General features: G+C 37.3%; 1 protein-coding gene across 2 annotated transcripts in view; it reads left to right on the top strand.

Annotated features, from left to right (window-relative positions):
* The first annotated feature begins 516 nt into the window (after nucleotides 1-516).
* LOC138024810 (uncharacterized) overlaps nucleotides 517-14,764 on the top strand; it is a 194,628-nt gene continuing 180,380 nt past the window's right edge. For both annotated transcript variants that reach the window (XM_068871987.1, XM_068871985.1), the window contains exon 1: nucleotides 517-655. In XM_068871987.1, the coding sequence (XP_068728088.1) occupies nucleotides 586-655 (70 nt within the window). In that variant the 5' untranslated portion in view covers nucleotides 517-585. The remainder of the gene's footprint in view (nucleotides 656-14,764) is intronic.

Raw genomic sequence — 14,764 nt, 5'->3', positions numbered from 1 at the left:
TTGTTTTCCCTCTATAACGAGTTGAAGGCGGCTTTGTGATCCACCTACGTTTCAGACTTCCTCACTCAACACGTAGTGACTGAATATACGATGGACAGGTGGTAGGAGAACAAAACTGATTGACATTACATTTCATCGAAACTTTTTAAATTCCATTTTTAGCGCTTCTAGTCTGTCTAACTGTCATGATCAGCAAAAAATTAACAGATATTTCAAATTCGGACATATAGTTCAATCGTTTACATCAGGCTCCGCGTTTGAAGATAGAGTCTTAAAACTATACATTTCTTTTTTGCTTTTTGTCTAAATATCTTGATTACAACGGTTGGCCGAGTGACATTCACCAAGTTACTTATGTATAAGTTACAAGTTTATTTCAGCGCTGAGTGTTTAGGATAAAACGTGAGCAACTATTTAACCGTTTGCCATGTTAACCATGAGTCCTATCAACTTTCAGTGGAAAACAAAACCGAAATTGATATTGACAGCAAATTATTCAGAACTTTCTTAATATTCTTTAACACGACATGAGCAGCTGGTAGCCAAGAGAAGCTAGTTTGTCTTTCCGTAAGGTTTAATCTTGCGATGGAGCTTTATCGCCACACTCATTGGTGTAAAGTTGTATTTTTCATCTCCTTGCTGCATTGTGTCTGGGGTGAGTCCGATTTCATGTTTAGTTAGTCATCATGATAAAATATAGAAGACTGTAAGCACGGAAGCTTGTAGGGGACATGCGATATGAGAGATAGGAGATAAAAAAATGCGTCATGCGAATTCAAAAATGCGAGAGGAAAAATCCGATTTGCGGGTTAGAAAATGTGTGATAAAATATGGAAGATCCTAGTTTCAAAATCTGAGACGAGAAGTAGAAAATGTTAAATAGTAACGGATGTCAGAAACAGGGAACAAGTTACAAGGAAATCGAGAGAGGGAAACTGGGGGAGTGGGGAGTCTTTAAAAAGGGAATCTCAAAAACAGGACTGAAATCTCTAAAAGGGAGAAATATCAGTGGTCTGATCATCTGCAAATCCTTTACAATATTAGCTTCCTCATAGCAAAAGTTTCCGTAAGGTCCTGAGCTGTACTGTGCAGCCAATTGAGTCACAATTATACCTTTCCAGCGGAGTTTTCCTTTGGTTGACATCCTGCTACAAAACCGTTTCAAATTTCTCTTGACCTATCACACACATCTCAGTTGAACAACAATTTCCTCTCAGTAAAACGGCGACAAACGACCAAACCTAGCTAGTTCTTTTTGGATTATTGGCAAAAGACAAAGAAAACTTAAATTCAGCCATACGATATTGACTCAACATCTGGCTGCCGAGCAAAATATTTTAGTGGTTTTCCTTCCATGTGGAACATTCTTTGGGAAAATTTGGCCTTGTATTTGGTTTTCCTATTTTTCGTTGTCCACTGCACATCCCTTTTGGTAATGGTATTTTTTTTCGTGGTACCGTAATATGTCAAAACCAGTATTACACAACTTACAATAAAACTATTAAACCCAAGACACCAGGAGGCATCTTTGGACTTTATATATTGTCATCAATATTTAATTATATTGAACACTAGTGCTTCCACTTTTATCAAATCCTTTGAAGGAGCTGTTAATAATCGTATTTTGAAATATATAGTAGCTACGAAGTATTGTTTTGTAAGCATTCGGTTTCCGCGAGGGTTATTCCACTTCTCATGCTATAAGCGAAAACAACTAGTCCAAATGAATTCTGCACGATCGCAACAAAGGACGCTCGATGATAGTCGGTCCGTTATACTTCGTTATCTATATTGATGATCTTTCTTGGGGAATTGCTTCAATAAAATGTTTTTTTTTCTCTTTGCTGACGACCCCAATTTTTTTTTAAGCATTGTGATCCAAGCGCCTTAATTGAAGAATTGACTGAATATTGAACTTGAAACCGTCTCGCACCGGTTTAGGTCTCTTAATATTGAGAAAACCAAACTCATAGTTTTCAGACCTATGCCGAGTGATTTAGGTCATGTAATTGAACAAGTTTTAAGTGCAAAATTTCTAGGTGGTTATTAATTTGAAGACTCATGTAGACTTTCAGACATAGTTTGATGTTATTCTGGTTTGAAGAAATTTGAATGTGGCGCAGAAAGTTACAAATGATTCAAAGAGCCAACTTTTCGACACTCATGTGGAGTGTCTTCATCAGGGGTAATCCATCGTCATCGCAAAGGGTACAAATAGGTGTCACAAACCAGTTTCTAAAAACGAGAATTTCGAAATTAGAGATCATCTGGGATCATTATTTACCTTGCATTTACGCACGTACATCACGTTAAAGTGCCGAATGTGTCGCGGCATTGTGGGCGATGAATCGGGTGATTCTACAAAGTCAGACACTACTTACAGTCTAAGTCACTCTTGGCTTTGCATTATGCGCTAATTTATTTCTCTTGATGTATTGTATGGTTCTTTACATACATATCTCACCTACATAGGACTGTGAAGTTCTTAAAGTTAACAACCTTTGGTTAAACATCAAAGCTTAAAATTTTTTGCCAGTCAAGTGTTAGCAGTCGCACTTTCAAAATCTGAAGAAAAAAAGAAGTAATTATTGATCATAGTAGAACTTTAACACAGCCCCTTCATTATGATATTTTAGGTGCTTTTGTAAAAACGTGATCCTCGCCATTTCGCAAATTAGTGGTGACAATTATTATTAGTCCAATAAGCTAAATGATGATCTATGGGGGAACTGACGCACATGATAACGCTATCATTGTTTATTTATTATACAATCGAAACCGCCAAATTGTATTGAGAACTCGGTCATCATCTCTTTGTAAGAGCTGTGAGGTTTCTTTGTATAACATACAACGACTGAAACGACTGTGCCACTCGGAAGAAGTATCAGTACCACTGTGTGTATATTCTGAGTTGAAATTCTTTTGCTCTCCTTTCATTGTCATTGTGCGAATAATTATACAGCTCAGTATGATGTTCTCGTTTGATTGTTTTCCCTCAATGAAGGAGGCGTATGTGATCCACCTGTGTTTCAGACTTTCCTCATTTAACATCTAGGAATCAAGAGTGAATTAGATAAAAGTCTATCACTTTGCGGCCTTGCTCTAGCACAGTTACAAATGGATTTATTTGTTTTCACATACACTTTGCGCGCGAAACAAACAAAGGGCCGCCAATTTTAACCAATCAGATGAAGCGATGTCACGCGTGACTGGTTCTGCCAGGTTTTTTCAGAGACAACACCTGATATTCGCTAGTATTCTAAAAATAGACTCATTTGTGATTGTGCTGGGGACCCCACCCGTGCCATAACAACACTCTTATCTTATTCACTCTTGCTAGAAACTGACTATACGTTGGACAGGTGGTAGATGAACGAAACTCATTGACATTACATTTTGTCGAAACTTTATCAGTTTTTTGCTCTTTGATTCTAACGGCCATAGGAACATGATTATTTTAAGTAGAGAGATTAGTTTATTCCCCTCTTCTAGCATATACTTAACAATTATTCCATGAGCGCGCGTTGGATATGAGATGGTAAATAGCCAAGGAGGCGCGTAGTGCCGAGTTAGCTATAACCAGTCTCGTATCCAACAAGCGCGAATGGAATAATTGTTTTATTACATTCCTTAAACTCCAGAAGTTTAGAAAGTACGAAATATGAGCGAAAAAAGCGAGCAAATCCGAGCGAGAACGAAAAAAACTTGATGACAATTGATGGGATGTTGTGTAAGACCTTGTGGTCAGACAGACGCAGACTCATCACAAGAACATTTGTTGCCTTTTCGCGTACTTCTAAACGTCGGAATTGATCCAAACTTTCCACAAAAGCGTTTTTTTTGTTGCTTTATTCAGAGAGAAATTTCGTTTTCTGGCGAAAAAAAAAGTTTAGCTTAGCAACGCTTAGAGCAATCATTTACCATATAAGGTCAAACTAAGGTATGTGAGCTGCACTATAAGTTCTGTTTTCTGGCAAGGGGAATGAAGCCAGAGGTTTTTAAAACAAAACATCAATACTTTTTGCCTATAGTTGCGCGTTTCTGTATTTGGACCAGCAGAAAACATGGCCGATACCCCGGGGCAGGCTTTACCTCTTTCCTTTCACATTACAACCCCTCCATTCGTAAATAATTAAAACTGTTTTTTTTCCTTGCTTGTCCAAGGTGGCCAATATCGAGCGCATTTTTGTCATTTCGTGAATAAGTAAGCAGTAAAAATGTATTTGTTGAGTGTAATACAGTATAGTGTAGTGTAGTGCTTTGTGTAATATGCAATGTACTATATGTAATGTATGGGTAGAGTAAGAATGTAAACAATAATAAGTAAACAATTATATTTAAAAAAAACATACAGAAGTGAAAATCATTAAGAAAAATGTTGAAAAGAAGAGGGCCTAGGATGGACCCTTGTGGCACTCACAAGAGACTGCTGACCAGTCAGAAAAACTGTCAAAGGTGTTAACACGTTGTCTGCGTTCAAAGAGAAAACTTTTCATTAGACCAGTACTCTTAGACGAGAGTCCATAAGCAGCAAGTTTAGCCAAGAGAAGGTCAAGTGGCAGGCTATCAAACGTTTTTCTTAGATCTAAAGATACTACACCCACAAAGCGTTCGGAATCCAGATTAAAATTAACTTTTAGTGCAGTATCACATCCATGATGCTTACGAAGTGCAGATTGACGACTAACTAATAGTACATCAAACGACTTATATAACTGATGGCAAATGCACTTTTCAAAAGATAGCATTAAAGATTGGTACTACACAGATGGGCCTCTAGTTTCTTTTATCCGTAGGCTAATCACATCTGAAAAGTGGTGTAACCTGGGCAGACTTCCACGCCATCGGCACAGCTCCCTTGCAAATGCACGCGTGAATTAGTTCGGTTAGCGGTGCAACTATTGCTTTAGAAGTTATTTTAACAGCTAGAGCATTAATGTTGTCAAAACCAGGAGATTTTGATGTCTTGAAAGATTCAATGATAACAGACACCATAGAACTAACTTGCGACCTCGTCAAAGGTAAATGAATGGTTACCAGTCTTGCATGAATATCATGAGGGCCTTGTGAGCTTCTTGCAGAGTTCATGAAATTTTTAATAGACAAGATGCTGGGATGAGATTCGAAATAATTTGAATTACTACAATCAAGATCAATAGGTGTATAGATGTTGACAAAATAGTCATTAAATATTCGTGCCAGTTGACATCTGTCTTTAAGTCACATTCGCATTCTCTTGCAAAATAAACAATGTCATTTGTTGACTTAGAACCTTTTGTATGCAAAAAAAGTCTGGTGAATTTTCTCCAAAATTCACCGGGTTTCTCATTTGCATCCTTAGTTACATTTCGAAAGTGAGAAGCAATAGCTTTCTTCTTAATTTGACGATTAAGCTTCGTCATTGTTTATATAATTAAGGTGATCAGTAGAATCTCCAGATCTTTGATATTTGCTCCATAGCTGCTTACGCAAGCGAATTGCTCTCCGAAGCCCTCGATTCATAAAATGGTACCTGTTTTCCTTTGAGCTTGACGTTCTTTAAAGGAATGTGATCGTGTTAATTACATTGGTATACAGCTTCTGCCAGGCCCAATGAATGTCATCAATATCATCGAAGATATGAGAGATATAAAATGGAGTACAATTAAGATCTTTGATGAATTGCTCCTAGCTAAAATCTCTTGTCTTTTCTGTAAGTGAAAAACTTAGGTCGTGATCGCGGAAAATGAAATTTCATAGCAGTGCAGATGTGTTTATGATCACTTGAATGCGATTCCACCACATCAGCTTGAGGAAATCTGTGGCGATTGTTAGTTGGAATAACATCGATAAGCGTAGCACTATTGGCATTAGTTCTTGTAAGGCTGGTAATACGACTAGAATCATAAGTTAGGTATTTATTTTTGCAGTCAGTCCTTGGAGTTAAACGTCTCAGTCCCGGCCGTAACAACTATTACTGAACTGAAACCGTTTGACTGGTTAACCATCTTACCTTTTACTTGCAAATAAGGCTTCGAAAAATTAAATTGACAGCAATTATTAAGACTTAAGTCTTAACATTCTTTAACACGAGCAGCTGGCAGCCAAAAGAAGCTTGTTTGTCTTTCGGTGATGGTTGATCTTTCGATGGAGCTTTATCGCCACATTCCTTGGTGTAAAGTTATACTTTTCATCTCCTTACTACATTGTGTCTGGAGGGAGTCCGATTTCATCTTAAGTTAGTCACAATTATGTAAGGAAGCCTGCAAATACGGAAGATTGTGGGGGACATAAGAGGTGTAAGTTATAAAATCGGTGATAAAAATGCGAGATGCGAGGTAGAAAATGTTACTTAAATTTAAAACGGCTCTCCATAACAGGTTTCGGAGAATCGAGGAAGGGAAACTGAGAACGGGGAGTCTTTAAAACAGGGAGTCTCTAAAACGGCCGGGGAATTTCTATGATGGGGAAACTCTAAGACGGGTAATCTCTACTGGCTTCCTGAAAAAAAAGTTGAAATCCGTATGGTCCTGAGCTGCACCGTGCAGCTAACTCACAATAGAGAACTTTGCAATGACAACGGCGACAGCAACAAGAACGTCGCAAATTTGCATATTTAGTAGGCAAAAACAATAGCTTTGCACGCTCTGCACGTGCTTTTTCACTTTTGTCTATTTCTTTGCCGTCGTCAGCAAAACAGCAACGTGAAATAGAGAAAGTTGAGGTTTATGAAGAACGTCAGCACTTGAGGATAACTTTTCATTTTCTCCCCTAAATTAAGCGCCGTTACGACCAGTGACATTTTTGAGGAACTACCACACCTTTTTGTTGTAAATATACTAAATTACTACAAATACTAAATTTCAAGGGTTGGTAAAGTAACCTTCTCACCAAGCTACTGGAATCTTTAACTTACAAATTTTAATTTTATCGCTCAATCCTATGGATAAAACTTCTGCACAAAGCCGTGAAACTATTAAACAGTTTTACATGTTAACCATGAGTCATCTTACCCTTTAGTTTCAAATAAATCTACGAAACATTAAATTGACAGCAATTATTGAAAAACTTGAAGTTTTAATATTCTTTAACACGAGCAGCTGGCAGCTAAAAGAAGTTACTACTTTGTCTTTCCATGATGTTTAATCTTGCGATGGAGCTTTATCGCGACATTCGTTGGTGTAAAATTGCATGATTTTTTCATCTTATTGTGTCTGGGTTGAGTCCGATTTCATCTTTAGTTAGTCACGATTATATATGAAGGCCTGCAAATACGGAAGCTTGCTGGGGAAGTAAGAGTTAGAAAATGCGCGATAAAGAAAATGAGAGAGGCGAGTTAGGAAATGCGAGTTGCAAGATATAGAAAATCTGGGATTAAAAAAAATGCGAGGTGCCAGGTAGAAAATGTTAAATAAAAACGGCTCTCCATAATAGGTAATGGAGTATCGAGGGAGGGAAGTCTTTAAAACAGGGAATCTCTAAAACGGGGAAATTCCAAAATGGAGATTCTCTAAGACGGGTGATCCTTGAAAGGAAGAATTATTAGAGATCTGATTTACTACAAATCCTTTACAATGTTGGCTCCCTTAACAAGAGTTTCTGTAAAGTCCTGAACTGCACAGTACCTTTTCAGCGGGCTTTTCTTTTGGTTGGTAGAATGCGAAAAAAAAAAAACTTGCATTAAAGGCCATCATCTTGAACGACAATTTTCCTCCTAGCGGACACTGCGACAAATTACCAAACACAGCTAATTCTTTTTTCATTTACTGGCAAAAGGTAGAGGAAACTTAAGTTCATCCCTGTTGCTTGAACCTGATCTGGCTGCCGGGTCAATATATTTTCAGTGTTTTTTTCTCCATCTGACAAGTCTTTGGGAGATATTGGCTTTATATTTGGTCTTCATAATTGTCGTTATCCCCTGGACATCGCAGACAAACATGATTATTCAATAGATAGATTAGTTTGTTTTCCCTTCTTGCTGTAAATATACTAAATTACTACAAATACTAAATTTCAAGGGTTGGTAAAGTAACCTATTCACCAAGCTACTAGAATCTATAATTAAAAATTAATTCTACGGCTCAGTCCTTCGGATTAAACTTCTGCAGCACGGAACTATTAAACAGTTTTACATGTTAACCATGAGTTACATTCCCTTTAGTGTCAAATAAAGTTACGAAATATGAAATTGACAGCAATTATTGAAAAAAACTTTAGTCGTATTATTCATTAACACGCACAGCTGGTCGCTAAACGAAGCTAATTTGTCAGTTCCTGTCAAGTTTCAACTTGCGATGGAGCTTTATCGCGACATTCATTGGTGTAAAGTTGTATTTTTCATCTCGCTACTACATTGTGTCTGGGAAGTGTTCGTTTTCATCTTTAGTTAGTCATCATTATACATAAGCAGAAACCCATAAGCTTCTAGGAGACATACGGCATGAGAGATGCGAGTTAAAAATCGCGTGACTCGACATAAAAAGTGCGTGATGCGAGTTAGAAAATTTGTGATAATTTATGAAAGATCCGGCCTAGTTGGAAAATACGAGATAAAAATGCGGGATGGGAGGTAGAAAATCATGTTAAATAAAAACGGCTGTCCAAAACAGGGAACGGGAAATTGAGCCGAAGGGAACCTGACAGTGGGGAATCTCTAAAACGGGGAATCTCTAGAATGTCAAAAACTGTATTACACAAGTTGCAATAAAGAATTGACCTTAAAACTAACCGAAGACTGACATTAGAAGGCATTAGAAGGCATTGGAAACTGGTCAGTGTAAAATGCAGACTGCAGACTAGGGCTAAACTGCAGATTATTGTTATAATTTAACTGTTGAAAAAGCCCAATCTAACATACAAAAAGGACCGTAAAGTCCAAAACTTACGGCTCAAAGTAAAGAACCTTTCCAAAGCAGCCAAGGAGTAAATTAAGGGTGTGTTCGATTGACCGTATTCCGGAATAGGAATACATGGAATATAAGTTAGAAATCCTTCGTTTTTACGGAGATTCACTGTAAAATTGTCAAATATCTGATAAAATGCTATTTTAAACATATTTTTGTTATCCTTGCTGCTTCTAAACTCACCAAACATACCGTTTTAATAATTTCTGCACGTATTCTTATTCCGGAATAGGGTCAATCGAACGCGCCCTAAGCCAAATGAAAGCCTTTGGGAGACGTTTCTAGGCTCCTTGTAATGTATAAAGACTGTCTAAAGAGATATTTTTTATCACCTAGCAGAATTTGATCCGTTCGGATATCTTAGCTGAAAATTGAAGTGTCCGAAAATTTTAAGGAATGATGCCTTCATTTGAGAAATTGCTAGCTGAACGTCACCTCCTAAGAACTTCCAACCGCACCATCTGCTCATCCAAAACTGCTAGGTGACCTTTTTAAGTGCCAAAAATTGCAAAAATATCCCTTCCGAAAACGTAAGGGACTACTTTTCGCTGGTTTCGAATCTTTTAGATGATGTTCTAGTAAAGAAATCTGTAGCGGTTTGGCAACGTAGAAGCGAAATTCTTAGAACAGTTTGACTCTCCTGAACACATAATTCAACGAAGATTATCGTTGGGTGCCCCTGACCTTTGGATAAAAATCAAATCTCAAAATTTTTGCCAGTCAAGTGTTAAGCAATGTCACCTTCAAAATCTGAATATAAAAAGGAACACCCTTTTTTATCATAGTAGCACTTTAACACAGCGCCTTCATTATGATATTTTAGGTGCTTTTGTAAAAACGTGATCCTCACCATTTCGCAAATTAGTGGTGACAGTTATTGTTTCAAGTAAAGCTATGATCTTCTTTGTTTGTCCAATAAGATGAATTATGCCTGAAGTTTGACTCCTTATTTATTATCTTTAGGAGAACTGACGCACATGATAACGCTATCATTGTTGTTTATTTATAGACCTTTTCACGGTTTCTGACGCCATCTTCTCCTCATGTCGCTTCAAATTTCCCGGGAATTTGCATAATTTTGTTTACAAGGGTTTATATGAAATTTATAAATTTCGTTTACGGTCGTTACAGCTTGATTCTGGAAGTCATACTTCACGAAAATAATCTCAAGAGAAGTGAAGTCCTTTTTGAGAGGTATTCTCGCTATCCATGGTCGTAATGGTTTGAAAAAATTCCAATACACTCTGAATATTAAGAAAACAAGACGCTCTATAAAAGCGTACACTAGGTTGCCTGTGGTACGTGTTACACAAAAACAGAAGGCACTGAATTGGGTGGTATTGAATGCAGGGTTCCAGTTAATTTTTTCAGGTGGGGGTTCATTAAGACCATTTAAGGGTCACCCACATGTCGCGCCAGCAGAGGCCCTTTGGCTCACACGTTCACACATTTAATTCTTTTGTAATATCCTGTCCTATTTTGAGGTCTTTTAGTTTTTAAGCTTTGGTAATAAATTCAGTTTAAAGATAACAAACACGCTCTTGAGTAAAGGTGCACGTGATCATCTTGTGTCAACTGAATGAACTACGGGAAAGAATGTTAATCGTTCCTCGTTTTCAGAGTAAAACAATGTACTTTTTAGCCAAGAAACTTCCGTCTTTGGTTTTTTAATTTTGTTGCAATATTTAAGTGAATGTTAACATTTCATCTGTCGGGTCAGGAAGACTTCTTTGTCTGGTTCCTGAGAAACGTATCCATTGTGACTTCAGTGTGAACTATTTACAAAATCGCGAGGTTGAGCGGCCATGTAATTGAAAATCTGAACATCTATGAGATACAAAAACAGACTTGCGAATTATCGCAAATCACAATGCTGACAAGGACAAAAGCAGAAGAAATATGGTTAATAAATTTGAAGTTTGTTACTATCTGAATGTTTTTGTGTTAGAGTAAAGGGATATATTGTCACGCAAATGATGTAATTTCATGACACTCAAAATTCGCAAAAAGCGTGAGTTTCATGTAAACAATCTTCGCACTAGTAAGGCGTAGCAATAAATTGGATTAACCAGGAAGTTAAAGAAATATTGTTGCCTTCCCAAATAAACTTCATTTTACACTACAATGACAAAATTGTCAGAGAAATAAAATTCCTGTCTCCTCGCGTATCACATTTTAACGCACGTATGCAAATTTACCGCGTCCTGATTCCCGCGAAATTTTTCTTCTTTCAAATATCAACAAAAATATTATTTCTCGTCAAGCGTTCCATCCTTTATGTTCAAATAACCGCTAAAAATAAAGAATTTTTAGCGATCTGTCCGTAGATATTTTTTCATAATTTAATATTCTCTGTCAAAATTTGCACAACAATCAGAACACAAAAATATCAACGCACGCAACAAATTGAGTCACATTTACCTCTTCGTCGAATTCTCATGCTTAACACAGGGATTTTTAGTTATTGTGAAAATCTTTCTCTATTCGTTAGCTATCACACTTTCAAATTTCAGAGAAATCGACCGGTCTGCGAATAGTTTTTTTCAATGGGATGTCAAAAGGCCAAGCGGATGTCATGCATAATCGGGCAAGTTCGGGTGATCAAGTTGCGCGTGTGACCCGTTATAAATAATTTTTCACAAAATGTTCCCGAATCGTCAAGTTTCACCACAGAAGACAAGAACATCTTTCTAAAAGCTTATTCTACGCAAAAAGTAGGTTCTGCAGGTAATTTTGAGAGTGGAAATCAAGTTTACAGCAGACGATAAATCCAAACTCACGAGGCATGGTATATTTAATTAAGTTAACACAACAGAAAGACGCTAACCTCATTTTGACTCGAAAATGCTTTACTATTGCCATAAAAACTATCCAGTTAAGATCGCATATTACAAAACATGATGAATTCATAAAGGCCACCTTTTCCAGCGAAAGATCTTTTGAAACAAACAACATATTTGCTATTAGAGGCAATCTTTGTTTCAAAAATTCCTGGCTATCACATTTCCAATTATTCTTTTTACTGGGTTGCCATAGGGAATCCAGTTAGAAAATGCGTTTGCTTTTTTTTTTTTCCGTGTCATGAAAGGTGTTGCCTGTCACTTCCCCGCTAAGTGAAGTGGTGCATAGTCTTCTTTGCGGTGCACACAGGAGAACATTTAGTATTAAACCCGCAATGGCATCGAAAGTCATTGTAACGCGCATGGCGTTATAGTGCATCTTTAAACAAAACATACCCTTATGGAGCTCAAGAATGGAACGTCAATTGGATAAACAAGACAGGCGGTGAATCTGGAACCTGGAATCTTAAAAGCGAGGAGTAATGGACTTCGACAAGTTGACAACAATCTTTCGCCCGTCGAGCCGAAATCAAAGTGAACTGTATTTCTAATATTTTGCCAAGTGTGCTGTTTTGTACAACACTGAAACCAAATGAAAAATTATCTGGTAACTCAGTATGGGTTCAACAAAGACAGAGAAGGAATCCATAAAGTGGATCTGTTATCTCAGTTGTCTCGCTATTTGTATTTACTTGTTCTCAACTCTGCGAAGTCTTCCGGTAACAATTGGAAATTTCACTAATTCAGTGGCGTCGAAAGTCATTGTAACGCGAATGGCGTTTTAGTGGATCTTTAAACAAAATATACCCTCATGGAGCTCAAGACTGGAACTTCAATTGGATGAACAAGACAGCGCTGAAAAATAAATATCTGGATTTTAAGCGACGAGTAATGGTCTTCGACAACAATTTCATTTTTCGCCTTTGGATATCTAGTGAGCTTTGTTTCTAATATTTTACTAATTTTGAATTATATAAAACACTGAAATCAAATGGCAAATTTTTGATGGATTTAATAAACATTGAAGGAATCAAACGCCTTGAATCCATCACAGTGTTTACTCAGTCGCATCTTAGTTGTCTGGCAATTTACATTTACCGGTATTTTCTAACAACTCTGCAAACTCGGGTATAAAAATTTGGAAATGTGACAGTGAAGAATTATTTGAATGAAAGTTGTTGTCTCTTTTGTGCTTTATTATTTACGGTCAAGCTTCTTTTGAAAAGAGTTTGATGTGAACTGTCAAAAAATTATTTAATTGCATATGCGTTGTTTAACGGATTGTGTCTCTTGTTTGCACGCACGCAATTGAAATAGAAAGGGTTTTTTGCCTCTAATAGTAAATATGTTGTTTGTTCAATTAATTTTTCGCTGGAAAAGGATTTTGAGATATTTCCAGCCTTTGTGAATTTTAACATCACGTTGTGTAATTTTCGAGCTTAACAAATTTGCACACCTGGGTTGAAATGTGATACCGGAGGATTTTTGTGGTAGTGCTCTGTAAGCAGGAAGGGTTCACGAAAATAAACAGGTCTGTTGGAAGCGTGCTTGAGTTTCAACAAAATGAGCCCCAAAATCAGCAAAAAATTGTGATGCTGATGAATAATTAAGTAGCTGCTATTTCCAAAAAAAAAATAATAACCTCGTCTTGGAGAGTAAATTTTTGACTTTGCAGTATTTTTCTCAACTAAATTGAACGTAGTAAAAATCTCCCAAAATGTTTGTCCCTGATCGTAACTTTTTATATTCGCGGTTCAAAATTAATCTTGTTTTCATGTCGTAAAAAAAAAAAAAAAAACAGAAGGCGGGGCGACCAAAGACATACAACAGAGACTAAGTACAGCCAGACAAACTTTCTACAGGTTGCGAAGAGTTTGGGACTGTAGCGAAATCGAAATTAGCAGGAAGACGAAAGTTCAATTGTTCAAAACAATTGTCAGAGCAGTTTTGATGTATGGCTGCGAAGCCTGGAAACTCACGAAAACAGAAGAAAACAAGCTGGACGCTTTCCAATACAAATGCATAAGACGCATACTGAGAATAACATGGCCACGGACCATCTCGCACCAACAAATTCAGGAGACCACAGGAGTGAACAGAACGAGTGATGAGATCAGACGCCGAAGATGGAATTGGATCGGGCATATATTGAGGAAGAACAGAGAGGAGCACTGTGTTACAGCATTGGAGTGGAGGCCAGAAGGGAGGAGGAGACCAGGTCGACCGAAAACAACATGGAGGAGATTGGTTGAAGACGAAAGACGAGTAGCTGGGTGGCAATCATGGACGACTGTCAGAGCTTTAGCAGCAAACCGAAGTGGATGGAAAGAGAATGTCAAAGCCTCATGTGCCTTATGGCACGAAGAGATATAGAGATAGAGAGAAGCAAGGTACAGAAATGTTGTTGTTGATGGCAAAGTATTTTATTCTCGATCGACCATCCCTAAAACTACCTTCTGCTCTTCCTAAAAACTGTGTATCAATATTTATTCACTTTTGCTTCAATATTTGTTTTGCATAAAGCAAGCTAACAAAATCTGTACCTTGCTTTGTTCGCATTTTTGGGCATTAAAATAGAATTTTCGGTCCTATGCTTCTGTTGCGAAGTGGCATATTTTTTAGGTCACCCATCTACATACTAAGCCCGCCGGACAGGGATATTTACCTAAGACTTTTACCATGACACAACAATGATATACAATACCAAAACAATATCGTGTACTATTAGAGCTGCATATTGAACTTGAATATCCTGGAAGACAAAGCTCAGTTGACAATAAGCTACTTTGGAAAATATTTTAATACTGTTTGTTTATGTCCCCAAATTTTGCATAAGCATTGTTTTTGTTTTCTCTTGGGAACGTTGTAAGTCCCAAGAGAACTGGAAACAATGCTTATGCAAAATTTGAGGGACAGACAAAGATTATTATCGTATTTTCCAAAGTGGCCTATATGGAATAAAGCGCTGTGTTACTGCACTACCACACGTACACGATGCGTGCCTATTTCTTCTAAACATGACAGGCTTTCTTTTTTTTGTTT

The sequence above is a fragment of the Montipora capricornis genome, chromosome 11 (assembly GCF_036669925.1).
Source record: "Montipora capricornis isolate CH-2021 chromosome 11, ASM3666992v2, whole genome shotgun sequence".
Classification (NCBI taxonomy): domain Eukaryota; kingdom Metazoa; phylum Cnidaria; class Anthozoa; order Scleractinia; family Acroporidae; genus Montipora; species Montipora capricornis.
This window is presented reverse-complemented; position numbering and strand designations above follow the sequence as displayed.